The sequence below is a fragment of the Poecile atricapillus genome, chromosome Z (assembly GCF_030490865.1).
Source record: "Poecile atricapillus isolate bPoeAtr1 chromosome Z, bPoeAtr1.hap1, whole genome shotgun sequence".
Taxonomy (NCBI): domain Eukaryota; kingdom Metazoa; phylum Chordata; class Aves; order Passeriformes; family Paridae; genus Poecile; species Poecile atricapillus.
In genome coordinates, this window is record NC_081289.1 from 86,553,713 (window position 1) to 86,570,109 (window position 16,397).

The 16,397-nt window shown below is 54.8% G+C and overlaps 1 protein-coding gene across 1 annotated transcript in view; it reads left to right on the forward strand.

Annotated features, from left to right (window-relative positions):
* Positions 1 to 1,638: 1,638 nt before the first annotated feature.
* Positions 1,639 to 16,397, forward strand: part of LOC131572617 (uncharacterized) — a 75,989-nt gene continuing 61,230 nt past the window's right edge. Inside the window, exons 1-3 of the mRNA XM_058825866.1 lie at positions 1,639 to 1,807; positions 10,164 to 10,235; positions 12,365 to 12,436. Of these exons, the coding sequence (XP_058681849.1) occupies positions 1,639 to 1,807; positions 10,164 to 10,235; positions 12,365 to 12,436 (313 nt within the window). The remainder of the gene's footprint in view (positions 1,808 to 10,163; positions 10,236 to 12,364; positions 12,437 to 16,397) is intronic.

Here is a 16,397-nt window from a genome sequence, read left to right on the forward strand (position 1 = left end):
AGGCACAGGAGCAGCCCTGAGTGGGAGCCCTGCTATGAGCCCAGGGCCACAGCCAGCCCTGGCACTCAATGGGAATGATTCTCATCTTGGTTTATTTCTAGATGGGGTTGCTCGGAAAGCTCCTCCATTAGCCTGGCAGTATGAAGTTTTGAAGCCCTCTGGGACACCTGCAGGTACGTTCTCAGTGAACCACGGAGGAATAATCATTGACAACATGGCAGGAACCAGGTGACAGAAGCTTCTGTGGCTGTTTAGTTGCAGGTGTGTCTGCAGAGAAGATTTCTCCGGCTCCTGGGCTGGATGCTGCACACAAGCCCGGCTCCCATCGCAGAGGTGAGTAGGGTGTCCCTGCTGAGCCCACAGCCTGAGCACTGCTTTTCTGAGATCCATTCCTGGGAAGCTGAAATATTTTCTGTGAAGTTCCTCCAACAGGAAAGACCAAACACACATCAGACAAGAAATCCCTGGAGCCATTTGAAGTCATGTGGCAAATGCTGAAGGAAATGCAGCAGGGAGCACAAGGTGGGTCCATGTCCCTCAGCCTCCTCCTGAGACTCAGCAGCCGGGGCCTTTCTCTGCACATCTGGACACGCTGTGTCCAGCACAGCGGGAAGGGATCCATGGCAGCCTCGCAGCCCCACTGCTGCTTTCATGGCCTGCAGGGCTGTTTCCCAGCCTGGCCTGGCTGCAGCTTCTCCCCAGCCTCTGAGGGAAGGCATTTGGCATCAGCTGACAGGGAGCCTCAAGTGCACCACAGCCCATGCACACCCTGATATCTCCTGCAATTTCCTAATCTCTGGGTACATCAGGAGATGCTGCTGTTTGGAGGAGGAAGTGCTTTGGCCCAGTCCCAAGAGCCTGGACATTTTCCTGATCCTTAACCATGCCTTTGACAAGCATTGCCTCCGTAAGATGCCACCACCCCAACGGGAAATGATTCCATCTGATTCAGCTCTGCCTCTTCCTTTCTGCAGAAGTGGATGAAGAGGCTGTGCTGAAGGTGGCGTTTCCTGGAGGAAGCAGTGGCTCATTGGCAGCCTCTGCCGCAGGAAGGGAGGCCATGCCAGGCACAGTCATAGGAGGTAATTGCTGTGCTTCTGAGCCTGAGCCCTGCTGAGGCTTGAGCTGCCATCACTGCTTCTTGGCAGTGCAGGCCCAGCCCAGACAAGACTGGCACAGCCCAGAGGAATTATCCTCAGCAGGCTCAGGACACTTGGCTACTGAGCAGTCCTGCTGGGGTCCCTCCATGGGAGACACATCCCATAACCTGGCAGTGGCTGCAAAGGGGTGCCCATGGTAGGGAATGGGCAGAGGGGGAGGGCAAGGCTCCACTGCATCCTGAGAGTTCCTGGCTCTTGCCCCTTGGGCTGCAGGAACTGTCCCAGCAGAGGGAGGGCAGGATGGATGGGGTGGGGAAGGGATATTTGTGGCACTGCTGACTGCTGTTTTCCCCAAGGCTTTAAGGAGGGTTTCCTCTGTGGGAGGGGAGAGAGCTCCCAGGAGCCCTGGGCTGCCCCACTTTCCTCTCCAGGCATGTTGCACAGGGCATGGAAAGAGGGTGGAGAGTGATCAGGAGCCAGCCCACAGCTCCCCTGGCCCCTCTGCAGCTTTGGCCACGTCCATTGACATCTGGCTCCCATGGCGTTACCCGACCCCCTTGCAGTGCCCAGCTCCCTAAGGCAGAAGGGGATGCCAGAGTGCACTGAAAATGGTTCTCATGTGCACTCTGTTGTAGATTGGGATAGTGATATGGATTATCTGGAAGCCCTGGTGGAAGATGGCTTGAGATTCTTGGAGGATGTTGGAGGCAAGTTCTCAATTCCCCTTTTTATCTAGAGAATAATCAGTGTCAAGGTGGCAAGAGCTCAGCCATGTGCCATTCCCCTTAACATAATCTCAGGGGTGATGGATTCTGGAAAGCTTACCCCACTCCCTTCTTGAGCCCTGAGTGATTCCACAGGATCACTGTCAGTGGGAGGAAGGAGCATTTAGCTGTCAATCTTCTTCCCATGTGCAATGCCAGTGTCTCCTTCCATGTGCTCTGTGCAGCCACGGAGAAGAGCAGAGAGGGAAGGGGCCAGGCCCAGGGCTGTGGCCCAGGGCTGTGCTTTGCACGGCTCCTTTGGTAGACCTGAGGATCTCCTACAGTGCCATGGTAGCTGTTCTGTCCTTCCTGTCATTGCAGCCAAGCCTCTTGGTGAAGGTGATGCAGCTTCTCGACCCACACCCAGGACTGAGGCTCTGGGAGGTGGTGAGGGTAGGTCAAGGCATATCCCCCTGGGAGAGCTGCCAGCTCAGAGCCCAAAGCTTGGCCAGGGTGGCATCGCTGCAGGCGCCAGGACAGAGCTGTGTCACTGTGGCACGTGTGTGCCCTCGGCCTGCGCAATCCTCTCACCACTCCTGCAGCTCAGTGCTGCCCGTGCAGATCAGCAGAGATGAGAAAAGCTTCTGTGGCTGTTTAGTTACAGGTGTGTCTGCAGGGAGGACTTTCCCAGCTCCTGGGTTGGTTGCTGCACCCAAGCCTGACTCCCATCACAGGGGTAAGTGGTGTGTTCCTGCTGACCCCACAGGCTGAGCACTGGTTTTGTGGGATCCGTTCCTGGGAAAATTGAAATACTTTCTGTTAAGGTCCCCCAAAAAGATAGACACAAGATACTGGAACTAAAAAGTCTCTAGAATGAAATGATCTCCTGAGAAAAACAGAGAAAGTACTGCAGGGAGGACAAGGTGGGTCTATGTCCCTCGGCCTCCTCCTGAGACTCAGCAGCTGCAGGCTTTCTCTGTACATCTGGACAAGCCGTGTTCAGCACGGCAGGAAGGGATCCATGGCAGCCTCGCAGCCCCACTGCTGCTTTCATGCATTAGCATCAGCCGACAGGGAGCCCAAAGTGCATCTCAGGCCATGCACACCCTGAGATCCCGTGCAATTGCCTGGTCTCTGGGCAGATCAGGAGGGGCAGCTGTTTGGAGGAGGGTGTGCTCTGGTCCAAGGCCCAACAGCCTGGGCATTTTCCTGATCTTTACCTGTGAATTTGACAAGCGCTACTGGTTGACGATGCTACCTCTCCAATGGAGAATGTTTCCATCTGATCCAGCTGTCCCTCTTCTTTCTCAAGTGATGGACCAAAAGGCTAAGTACAAGGAGGCACTTCCTGGACAAAGCAGTGGCTCATTGGCAGCCTCTGCTGCAGGAAAGAAGGCGATGCCAGGCACAGGCCCAGACACAGGAGGTAATTGCTGTGCTGGGCTCAGCCCTCGGTGGGGACGTGTGGCAGCAGCTCTCCTCCCAGGGCTGGTCCTTGCACGGCCTGGCAATAGCCAAAGCTAGAGGTGCCTCAGGTCTGAGGCCTCTGGAGCTCATTCCCAGCCCCTGGGAAACGGGTCTCGTTCACCAACATCTCTCCTGCTGCAGCTGCTCCAGGAGCTGGCCCTGAGCACTCAGAGGCCCAAGGCACAGGAGCGGCCCTGAGTGGGCGCCCTGCTGTGAGCCCAGGGCCACAGCCAGCCCCTCCTGCCAACTGGGCAGGGCCTGCCCTGGCTGCTGGCAGGGCCTGGCTCTGTCCCCTTGGGCTCAGGGAGGTGTGACGGAGCAGGGAGTGGCAGGGGTGGCAGTGGCTGTTCAGGGATGGCTTTGGCCTGAGTCCCTGGAAGGAGCCACTGGCCAAGCAGCTGCGCTGCCCCCGGGCTCTGCTCCCGGCCTTCTGGGCTTTGCCGGGTGGCACAGCCTGTGCCAAGGGGCAGCAAGGTGCCCGCAGGCCCCAGCTCTGGGGGAAACAGAGAACGGCCGGGCCATACCCACCATGCTGCCAGCTCAGCAGCGGAGCACGGCACAGACTCACACTGCCCATTGCTTCCACAGATGCAACTGGCACAACACACATTCCTGATTCTCAGAAGGGCATTGAAAGGGGTTCCTGTCGGGGAACACTCTGTTTGCTAGGGATGACAGCAGGCCTGCTTTCTTTGGAGCTTATCTTCATATTGTCTTCATTCTGCTTTGGAATCTGGTATGCCTGCAAGAGAAAACGGTGAGTGTTTTGTTCATCTTTCCCTTAAACAGCTCCTTTGAAAGTCTATTGCAGACAGAAAACATTCTCACTGAGGCTGCTGTGGACATGTGAGTAATCAGTAGCTGTCCAAATAACTCTGCTGAGAGTTCTGCAGCTGCCCAGGGCTTTCACTGGTCTCTTAACTGTGGGGCCTTGTCCTGGGGAGCCCACTCGGGCTGCAGCCAGTGCTGGCTGCCACTGAGGCTGCCCAGCCAAGAGCAGCCCCAGGAGCAGCAGGCAGAGGCAAAGCAAGGCAGGAAGGAAGAAGAGAGGGGAAGAGATTGGCCTTGAAAGGCAGATACGCTCTGGGGCCTGCTCCTGGCCAGGGACCCTGCCCAGAGCCATCCCCTGCCTGTCGGGGCCTTGAGGGGCAGCTGTCCAGCTGGGCCGAGGTGTGCCAGCAGCTTCAGCCGTGCTGGGGAGCCTTGGCGGCTCTGGGCCCCGCTGGGCAGGAGGGTTCCTTTGTGCCAGTGGCAGCTGGGGGCCTCAGCCGCCTCCTCTCTTCACAGGAGCACTTCTGGAATGCAGCTGAAGGACAGTGCCTGCCCTACACACCCGGACAGCCTGAGCAGCTCCTCTTCAGTAATAAGGGCCTGGGCAGCTCTCTCAAGAGCTCTGAGAAGAGGACCCCAGAGCAGGCATTCCAGAAAAGGAGGAATCTACCTATAATGCTGTAGATCTTCTCCCCATGGGTATCCCCAAGGTGCCTTCAGTCCCTCTTTTGATCTTCCTCTGCCCCAGCCTAGCCCATTCCTTAGTTTTTGTAGAGACCCCAGGACCAGCCCAGCACCCTCCGTGCCCCAGCTGAGACCAACATGGTGCTTCCTCTGCCCCTGAGCCCCCTGGCCCTGCCCTCTAACCAGCACTGAAGGTGAGCCCATCTGCCAGTGTAGGTGATGGCCCCTTCATCTGTTCCAATAAAGAGATGGAGCTGTTACCCCAGTGTCTGTGTGGTACCGCCAGCAAAGCCCACACAGCACCAGCCCTGGCTGAGCTCCATGTCCAGGAGCAGGCGGGGCTGACCCCGGTGTGGGCAGGCAGGAGCCAGGCTGGAGCTGCCATGACCAGCGGTGGGGTCCTGAGGGCTCGGGGAGCCCATGCTGAGCGTCCCAGGGCTGAGGGCACTTTTCCTTCAGTGGCATTACCTGGGCCTGGACCTCCTCCACTGGCATGCCCAGGAAAAGAGTGAACCATCAAGAGCATCTCCACGGATGCAGTCTTACCAGCAATGTCAGCAGGAAAAACAAAGTTTCTCCCTAATTAACACACCCTTGATAGGTCCTAACTGGTGGGCCATCAGCAATCCTGCAGGGTGCTGCACAGGCTCTGCTCCTCTGGGCAAGGGCCAGAAGGGAAGGGAAGGGCCACGTAGCTGTGGGCCCCAGTGGGGCTGATGAACAGCACTGGAGCACAAGAACCCAGCTGCAGCTACACTTGATTTCCAGGTGAAAACACTTGGTGTAGCTGGGCTGGGCTTCCCTGTAAGGCCCGTGGGGGCTTTGGAGTGCTCCATAAGGTGCACGGCAGGGCTGTGTTCCCTTGTGTGACACACAGGGATATTTTAGGTTCCCTCCAAGATACGGAGGGCACTGGGGTTCCCTGTAAGTCATGCAAGGGATTTGGAATCCTGTGTGAGGCGTGCAGGGGGTTTGGAATCTTTCCCAAGGTGTGCAGGGTGATGGGGGTCTCTCCTGAGGTACATGAGGGGGGATTTGCATTCTTAGTGCAGTTGTGGAGAGGGCTGTGGGCTCCCATCAGCCTGCTGGTGCTTTGTGTCCCTCCTGCTGCACGCAGTGGGGCTGGAGTCTCTTCTGAGGCACGCAGGGGATGGGGTCCCTCCCGGGGTCCCTCCTGGGGCAGTCCGGCTCGGGGCTGCAATGGCCCAGGGGCACCCAGGGCCAGCCGCTGTGCCGGGATGGTGGTGCCGAGGGGTTGAGGTCCCGCTGCACGGGCACGGCTCAGGCGGCGCTGAGCACCCCGAGATGAGGGGCCACGGCCCAACACCGCCTCCATCGGAGCTGGGAACACAGACAGCCCCGCCGGGAGAGCGGTGGCACCGGGCCCCAGGCAGCGCCGGGGGGAGCGGAACCGATGCCAGAGGAGCTGTGGGGCCCGGCCGGCTCTCCGGGCCTGTGGGCAGCCCGGGCGGGAGCGGCTCGCTCTGTGCCGCGCTCTCCTGACAGCACAGGGCTCCGAGTGAGCGCCCGGCTCCTGCCGCTGCCTTGGGAATGCTGAGGGGGATTCGGGGCCGCAACTGAACTTGCCAGGGAGAGAAACCATTCATAGGAGACTTCTTTAGGCCTTTTTAAAGATGAACTGAGAAACAACTTCAAATCCCAGGCTAAACAGTGTGTTTTAATGTGTGCTGATTCCTTGGAGACGCTTTGTTTGTAACTCCACATCAGGCCCGTGGTGCCATTCCAGCGAGCACCAACACCCAGGAAAGAGCTCTGCTGCGTGTAGCGCGGCTGGGACAAGGGAAATGAGTTCACATCCCTACAGATGCCCGCTCTGCCTTCAGGGCTGTTATAAATGAGTAGCGGATTTGATGAATAAAGAAGAATTATACTAGAATCAAAATACAATTGTAAAAACCAGAAGCAAAAGTCAGATCGGCGCTGAACTGGGCGAACAGTGTCGGGTGAGGCAGGGAGGGGCTTGCTAGCACCACTTCACCATGCTTCACAAACTGCAATTGTCCCAGGGTGCTTTGTATATGTTTTCAGGCCTTTTGGGGGTCCCTTGGAATGCACCTCTTGCAGACAAATATTCCTGAGTGCATACCATTATAATCTTATTGGACGGAGGTTTCTTGGAAATATGCTTCTTGCAGACGAATATTCATGTTGGCCTTGCTCCATATCACTATAATCTCGTCCTGGAAATATGCTGGGATTCTTATCAGACAAGATTATAGCTTCAGCACAAATTTATTCATGCTATGGATCACCGTCCCCCCTCCCCAGTCCCCCACCTTTCTTTATTTGTTTATGAACTCATGCTTTTAGGATAAATTTTGATAAAGTTCTTTAATTTCATCATCAGTATTTACAAGACTTAACAACTACTTTTTCTATACTGCTAATCAGCATATCCAATTAATAATTTTTCATAAGATTGGTTATTCTGCTATTCGATTGTTTTTATTTGGATGCTCCATTCTATATCAGTGCAAGTGCCTATTGTATCCTGAGTGATATTTTGACTGTATAGTAGCTTAATGCTACTTGTAAAATACCTTTTTTCATGCTTTTTCTTGTTATCTGTTAAAATTCATTTTAATTGTGTTTGAGCTTCAAATCTGGCCAGAGCTTCAGCAGCTCTGCCCTTTCTATTTTCTTTCAATTCCATTATTTTAGTTATTTTGGATGTTCTCTTGGATTGGCCAGATTTTACTGTAGCTAAGTCAGGATCAATGTCATTGCTGCTATTGGCATGCTTTGGACAACAGAACGGATTAGTGGGATAAAACATGGTATGAGACAAGGCTGAAATAATAGCCCCATTCTTGAACATCATATTAAAAATCCTAATTTTTTTCCACCAAGCTCCCCCTCCAAACAATTGATCCCACCAAGAAGCTTGAAGGATAGAATTCCATTTTTGAACTGGTACATGTCCCACTTCCTTAATTTCTGCTGCAAGGCTTCTTATGCTTTCTCCATAGTCATAGTCAATGCTATTTCTACACAGCATTTGGATTGATTGAACTGTCTGCAGACTCCCCCTGTTAGCGTTCAGGAACACACATAATCGCAAATGATTATATGAAGGTGCTTTATTAAGAGCTCTGGGTGTCAGGGGTACACATACCCAAATCTGCCCCGACTTGGTTTTGAACTGAACATGTTTTACACTCTATCGTTACACATCTTACATATTAATTATTAAACTTACAGTGTTCTACTGTATGCATTGTTTTTACCCAAACATGGATTTCTCATGAACCCCCTCAACCCCCTAACACAGATGCTCATGATTCTTTAAACAATAATTCTATCTAATCACATCTAACAATTATATCATTTATCATATACTGATTACACAAGTGCAGTTTCACCCTATCTTTAGCAAGCACAAGGCCTAACATTTCTCAGGGCCTCCTTTTCCCAGGGCTTCCCAAGCTTAACTTTCTTTCTAAGTCCCCAAATTTTCTATGATTTTAAAACCTTTTACTATCACCCCTTCTGCTAACAAGTAGTCTAAAGCGATTCGGTTTTGATACATGAATGCTCACATTTGTGAATGTTGTTTAGCTAATAACTCGAGAGCATCAGAAGTATGATTTGATACGATTTCTACCATGGCTTGAAGTCTTATTAGTCGGTTTAATAGGTAAATTGGGGTCCAATATCCCCAGCTCCCACCTTGAGCCCAAGTTGCTGGACCGCAGTAAGCTATTATTCTTTCTGCAGGCCACTCATCTTCTCCCACTTCTGATTCCCTCCTGGTTTTGGAAACTCAAGATTCAGCTCTCTCTTTCCTCTGTCTAGGGTCTCATATAGGGGTGCTCCTTAACAGCTTGCTTGCAGAATTTGGTAGCACAAAAAAGGAGGGTCCAATCATTTTCAGAGCACAGGATCCTTTCCACCTGCGTGGTAATTCACTGTATGCCTTTTTCCCACATTTCCACTATATTCTCTTAGGTGCTTTCCCTTGGGCATTTACAGTTTCTGGTTTCTCCCAGTAATTCTTGAAGCCTTTTAAGGCTCACTAAGGATTAGCTCCAGGGCTTTTGTGCCAGCATAATTTAATTTGGTCATTCCATTCACTATTTGTCTTTTTCGTTTGACTCCAGTATCCAGTGGGGGTTTCTGGTTGCCACACTTTGGTATTACTATTTGAATTTATTGCTAAAGTGAATATACAAGGAGTATATCCCACTACTTCAGTAGATCTTTTTCCTTCTCTGCTGATACAAACTCTTCCAATTATTTGGTGATCTAAAACCCTCCCTTTGGGGTGTTTTAATGTTTTGGAAATTTGGGTGTGATTGGAGAGTGATAGTCACAAAACCCAAAGTTGCATCATGTTGGCGTCACCAATCTGTTATAAATGAGTAGCCAACTGGATTTAAAAAAAAGAATTTATTCTATAATCAAAATACAACTGTATTGTATAATCAAAATACAAAAAGGCAACAAGTAAAAGTCAGATCAGGAACCAGGCAGAGGCTGCTGTGACCAGCAGTTGAAAAACCCCAAAATAAAGGCTTTTTGCTTCCTGAAAAACCTCTGCTTGCACTGTGTGATTGGAACCCTCGCTCTATAGTTTGTGTCCTCTAGCGACACCTGACCAGCAGTGTCAGCAGGCAAAACCACGGTTTTGTTTAGCAATGGCCCATAGATGAAGTATAAGATTTGCAATCAGGGCAGTCAGATGGGAGTACACTCAGGGGGTACAGCCAAGGCCATGAGGTCACAGCAGGCTCTGGGGTCACACAGGTTGAGGTCACGGCAGGATCTGAGGTCACAGAGGTCCCACAGCCCTGTGGCTGCACAGCACCACAAGGACGGAGCAGTCAGTCCTTGACTACAACTGTTGTGGCAGCAGCGGCTACAGCAGCAGTGGTGGTGGCAGCAGTGCTGACACTGGGACAGCGGTTTGAGGACATTGGTGGCAGCAAGAGTTGGAGGACCGGCAGAGGGCAAGGCACCATGGCCTTTCCTCTGCGCCTCTTCCTCCTGCTCCTCCTGGCAGTGGCCCTGCCTGACAGGGCTGCCCAGGCTGCTCCCTGGCGAGCACAGGGAGCAGGTGAGCCCGCGGCCTGGCTTCCCTTTCCCCCGACAGCGCTTCCTTCACCCTGGGAAGTGTTGAGGATAGTTTTCCCCAGAGCTTAAGAGAGGGTTTCCTCCTCTGTGGGAGGGAGAGAGTCCCCAGGGGCCCTGGGCTGCTGGAGCCACCCCTCCAGGGATGTTGCACTGGGCCTGCAAAGGGGGTGGAGAGTGACCAGAGCCAGCCCAGAGCTCCCCAGGCCCCCCTGCAGCTTTGGCCATGTCCATTGACATCTGCCTGCCACGGCCTTCCCCAAACCCCTTGCAGTGCCCAGTTTCCTAAAGCACAAGGGGATCCCAGCACACCATGGACATGGCTCTGATCTGCGCTCCCTTCTAGATGGGAATCATGACATGGATTATCCGGAAGTCTTGATGAATGACGGCTTGAAATTCTTGGAGGATGTCGGAGGCAAGTTCTCAATACAACTCAATACAATTTCCTGCCAGAATAACCAGTGTCAAGGTGGCAAGAGCTCAGCCATGTGCCATTCCCCTTAACATAATCTCAGGGGTGATGGATTCTGGAAAGCTTACCCCACTCCCTTCTTGAGCCCTGAGTGATTCCACAGGATCACTGTCAGTGGGAGGAAGGAGCTGTCAATCTTCTTCCCATGTGCAATGCCAGTGTCTCCTTCCATGTGCTCTGTGCAGCCACGGAGAAGAGCAGAGAGGGAAGGGGCCAGGCCCAGGGCTGTGGCCCAGGGCTGTGCTTTGCACGGCTCCTTTGGTAGACCTGAGGATCTCCTACAGTGCCATGGTAGCTGTTCTGTCCTTCCTGTCGTTGCAGCCAAGCCTCTTGGTGAAGGTGATGCAGCTTCTCGACCCACACCCAGGACTGAGGCTCTGGGAGGTGGTGAGGGTAGGTCAAGGCATATCCCCCTGGGAGAGCTGCCAGCTCAGAGCCCAAAGCTTGGCCAGGGCGGCATCGCTGCAGGCGCCAGGACAGAGCTGTGTCACTGTGGCACGTGTGTGCCCTCGGCCTGCGCAATCCTCTCACCACTCCTGCAGCTCAGTGCTGCCCGTGCAGATCAGCAGAGATGAGAGAAGCTTCTGTGGCTGTTGAGTTACAGGTGTGTCTGCAGAGAGGACTTTCCCAGCTCCTTTGCTGACTGGTGTGCAGAAGCCCCACTTCCATCGCAGGGGTGAGTAGTGTCTCCCTGCTGAGCCCACAAGAAGAGCACTGGTTTTGTGGGATCCACTGGGAAATGGAAATATTTTCTGTTGAGGTCCTCCGAGAGAGAAGGACAAACGTACAGGAGAGAAGGAATCCCTGCAGTCAAACGACATCTGGAAACAAATTGTGGAGGAACTGCAGAAAGGGCCTGGTGGGTCCATGTCCCTCAGCCTCCTCCTGAGACTCAGCAGCCATGGGCTTTTTCTGCACATCTGGACACGCTGTGTCCAGCACAGCGGGAAGGGATCCATGGCAGCCTCGCAGCCCCACTGCTGCTTTCATGGCCTGCAGGGCTGTTTCCCAGCCTGGCCTGGCTGCAGCTTCTCCCCAGCCTCTGAGGGAAGGCATTTGGCATCAGCTGACAGAGAGCCTCAAGTGCTCCACAGCCCATGCACACCCTGATATCTCCTGCAATTTCCTAATCTCTGGGTACATCAGGAGATGCTGCTGTTTGGAGGAGGAAGTGCTTTGGCCCAGTCCCAAGAGCCTGGACATTTTCCTGATCCTTAACCATGCCTTTGACAAGCATTGCCTCCGTAAGATGCCACCACCCCAACGGGAAATGATTCCATCTGATTCAGCTCTGCCTCTTCCTTTCTGCAGAAGTGGATGAAGAGGCTGTGCTGAAGGTGGCGTTTCCCGGAGGAAGCAGTGGCTCATTGGCAGCCTCTGCCGCAGGAAGGGAGGCCATGCCAGGCACAGTCATAGGAGGTAATTGCTGTGCTTCTGAGCCTGAGCCCTGCTGAGGCTTGAGCTGCCATCACTGCTTCTTGGCAGTGCAGGCCCAGCCCAGACAAGACTGGCACAGCCCAGAGGAATTATCCCCAGCAGGCTCAGGACACTTGGCTACTGAGCAGTCCTGCTGGGGTCCCTCCATGGGAGACACATCCCATAACCTGGCAGTGGCTGCAAAGGGGTGCCCATGGTAGGGAATGGGCAGAGGGGGAGGGCAAGGCTCCACTGCATCCTGAGAGTTCCTGGCTCTTGCCCCTTGGGCTGCAGGAACTGTCCCAGCAGAGGGAGGGCAGGATGGATGGGGTGGGGAAGGGATATTTGTGGCACTGCTGACTGCTGTTTTCCCCAAGGCTTTAAGGAGGGTTTCCTCTGTGGGAGGGGAGAGAGCTCCCAGGAGCCCTGGGCTGCCCCACTTTCCTCTCCAGGCATGTTGCACAGGGCATGGAAAGAGGGTGGAGAGTGATCAGGAGCCAGCCCACAGCTCCCCTGGCCCCTCTGCAGCTTTGGCCACGTCCATTGACATCTGGCTCCCATGGCGTTACCCGACCCCCTTGCAGTGCCCAGCTCCCTAAGGCAGAAGGGGATGCCAGAGTGCACTGAAAATGGTTCTCATGTGCACTCTGTTGTAGATTGGGATAGTGATATGGATTATCTGGAAGCCCTGGTGGAAGATGGCTTGAGATTCTTGGAGGATGTTGGAGGCAAGTTCTCAATTCCCCTTTTTATCTAGAGAATAATCAGTGTCAAGGTGGCAAGAGCTCAGCCATGTGCCATTCCCCTTAACATAATCTCAGGGGTGATGGATTCTGGAAAGCTTACCCCACTCCCTTCTTGAGCCCTGAGTGATTCCACAGGATCACTGTCAGTGGGAGGAAGGAGCATTTAGCTGTCAATCTTCTTCCCATGTGCAATGCCAGTGTCTCCTTCCATGTGCTCTGTGCAGCCACGGAGAAGAGCAGAGAGGGAAGGGGCCAGGCCCAGGGCTGTGGCCCAGGGCTGTGCTTTGCACGGCTCCTTTGGTAGACCTGAGGATCTCCTACAGTGCCATGGTAGCTGTTCTGTCCTTCCTGTCATTGCAGCCAAGCCTCTTGGTGAAGGTGATGCAGCTTCTCGACCCACACCCAGGACTGAGGCTCTGGGAGGTGGTGAGGGTAGGTCAAGGCATATCCCCCTGGGAGAGCTGCCAGCTCAGAGCCCAAAGCTTGGCCAGGGTGGCATCGCTGCAGGCGCCAGGACAGAGCTGTGTCACTGTGGCACGTGTGTGCCCTCGGCCTGCGCAATCCTCTCACCACTCCTGCAGCTCAGTGCTGCCCGTGCAGATCAGCAGAGATGAGAAAAGCTTCTGTGGCTGTTTAGTTACAGGTGTGTCTGCAGGGAGGACTTTCCCAGCTCCTGGGTTGGTTGCTGCACCCAAGCCTGACTCCCATCACAGGGGTAAGTGGTGTGTTCCTGCTGACCCCACAGGCTGAGCACTGGTTTTGTGGGATCCGTTCCTGGGAAAATTGAAATACTTTCTGTTAAGGTCCCCCAAAAAGATAGACACAAGATACTGGAACTAAAAAGTCTCTAGAATGAAATGATCTCCTGAGAAAAACAGAGAAAGTACTGCAGGGAGGACAAGGTGGGTCTATGTCCCTCGGCCTCCTCCTGAGACTCAGCAGCTGCAGGCTTTCTCTGTACATCTGGACAAGCCGTGTTCAGCACGGCAGGAAGGGATCCATGGCAGCCTCGCAGCCCCACTGCTGCTTTCATGCATTAGCATCAGCCGACAGGGAGCCCAAAGTGCATCTCAGGCCATGCACACCCTGAGATCCCGTGCAATTGCCTGGTCTCTGGGCAGATCAGGAGGGGCAGCTGTTTGGAGGAGGGTGTGCTCTGGTCCAAGGCCCAACAGCCTGGGCATTTTCCTGATCTTTACCTGTGAATTTGACAAGCGCTACTGGTTGAAGATGCTACCTCTCCAATGGAGAATGTTTCCATCTGATCCAGCTGTCCCTCTTCTTTCTCAAGTGATGGACCAAAAGGCTAAGTACAAGGAGGCACTTCCTGGACAAAGCAGTGGCTCATTGGCAGCCTCTGCTGCAGGAAAGAAGGCGATGCCAGGCACAGGCCCAGACACAGGAGGTAATTGCTGTGCTGGGCTCAGCCCTCGGTGGGGACGTGTGGCAGCAGCTCTCCTCCCAGGGCTGGTCCTTGCACGGCCTGGCAATAGCCAAAGCTAGAGGTGCCTCAGGTCTGAGGCCTCTGGAGCTCATTCCCAGCCCCTGGGAAACGGGTCTCGTTCACCAACATCTCTCCTGCTGCAGCTGCTCCCGGAGCTGGCCCTGAGCACCCAGAGGCCCAAGGCACAGGAGCGGCCCTCAGTGGGCGCCCTGCTGTGAGCCCAGGGCCACAGCCAGCCCCTCCTGCCAACTGGGCAGGGCCTGCCCTGGCTGCTGGCAGGGCCTGGCTCTGTCCCCTTGGGCTCAGGGAGGTGTGACGGAGCAGGGAGTGGCAGGGGTGGCAGTGGCTGTTCAGGGATGGCTTTGGCCTGAGTCCCTGGAAGGAGCCACTGGCCAAGCAGCTGCGCTGCCCCCGGGCTCTGCTCCCGGCCTTCTGGGCTTTGCCGGGTGGCACAGCCTGTGCCAAGGGGCAGCAAGGTGCCCGCAGGCCCCAGCTCTGGGGGAAACAGAGAACGGCCGGGCCATACCCACCATGCTGCCAGCTCAGCAGCGGAGCACGGCACAGACTCACACTGCCCATTGCTTCCACAGATGCAACTGGCACAACACACATTCCTGATTCTCAGAAGGGCATTGAAAGGGGTTCCTGTCAGGGAACACTCTGTTTGCTAGGGATGACAGCAGGCCTGCTTTCTTTGGAGCTTATCTTCATATTGTCTTCATTCTGCTTTGGAATCTGGTATGCCTGCAAGAGAAAACGGTGAGTGTTTTGTTCATCTTTCCCTTAAACAGCTCCTTTGAAAGTCTATTGCAGACAGAAAACATTCTCACTGAGGCTGCTGTGGACTTGTGAGTAGTCAGTAGCTGTCCAAATAACTCTGCTGAGAGTTCTGCAGCTGCCCAGGGCTTTCACTGGTCTCTTAACTGTGGGGCCTTGTCCTGGGGAGCCCACTCGGGCTGCAGCCAGTGCTGGCTGCCACTGAGGCTGCCCAGCCAAGAGCAGCCCCAGGAGCAGCAGGCAGAGGCAAAGCAAGGCAGGAAGGAAGAAGAGAGGGGAAGAGATTGGCCTTGAAAGGCAGACACGCTCTGGGGCCTGCTCCTGGCCAGGGACCCTGCCCAGAGCCATCCCCTGCCTGTCGGGGCCTTGAGGGGCAGCTGTCCAGCTGGGCCGAGGTGTGCCAGCAGCTTCAGCCGTGCTGGGGAGCCTTGGCGGCTCTGGGCCCCGCTGGGCAGGAGGGTTCCTTTGTGCCAGTGGCAGCTGGGGGCCTCAGCCGCCTCCTCTCTTCACAGGAGCACTTCTGGAATGCAGCTGAAGGACAGTGCCTGCCCTACACACCCGGACAGCCTGAGCAGCTCCTCTTCAGTAATAAGGGCCTGGGCAGCTCTCTCAAGAGCTCTGAGAAGAGGACCCCAGAGCAGGCATTCCAGAAAAGGAGGAATCTACCTATAACCCTGTAGATCTTCTCCCCATGGGTATCCCCAAGGTGCCTTCAGTCCCTCTTTTGATCTTCCTCTGCCCCAGCCTAGCCCATTCCTTAGTTTTTGTAGAGACCCCAGGACCAGCCCAGCACCCTCCGTGCCCCAGCTGAGACCAACATGGTGCTTCCTCTGCCCCTGAGCCCCCTGGCCCTGCCCTCTAACCAGCACTGAAGGTGAGCCCATCTGCCAGTGTAGGTGATGGCCCCTTCATCTGTTCCAATAAAGAGATGGAGCTGTTACCCCAGTGTCTGTGTGGTACCGCCAGCAAAGCCCACACAGCACCAGCCCTGGCTGAGCTCCATGTCCAGGAGCAGGCGGGGCTGACCCCGGTGTGGGCAGGCAGGAGCCAGGCTGGAGCTGCCATGACCAGCGGTGGGGTCCTGAGGGCTCGGGGAGCCCATGCTGAGCGTCCCAGGGCTGAGGGCACTTTTCCTTCAGTGGCATTACCTGGGCCTGGACCTCCTCCACTGGCATGCCCAGGAAAAGAGTGAACCATCAAGAGCATCTCCACGGATGCAGTCTTACCAGCAATGTCAGCAGGAAAAACAAAGTTTCTCCCTAATTAACACACCCTTGATAGGTCCTAACTGGTGGGCCATCAGCAATCCTGCAGGGTGCTGCACAGGCTCTGCTCCTCTGGGCAAGGGCCAGAAGGGAAGGGAAGGGCCACGTAGCTGTGGGCCCCAGTGGGGCTGATGAACAGCACTGGAGCACAAGAACCCAGCTGCAGCTACACTTGATTTCCAGGTGAAAACACTTGGTGTAGCTGGGCTGGGCTTCCCTGTAAGGCCCGTGGGGGCTTTGGAGTGCTCCATAAGGTGCACGGCAGGGCTGTGTTCCCTTGTGTGACACACAGGGATATTTTAGGTTCCCTCCAAGATACGGAGGGCACTGGGGTTCCCTGTAAGTCATGCAAGGGATTTGGAATCCTGTGTGAGGCGTGCAGGGGGTTTGGAATCTTTCCCAAGGTGTGCAGGGTGATGGGGGTCTCTCCTGAGGTACATGAGGGGGGATTTGCATT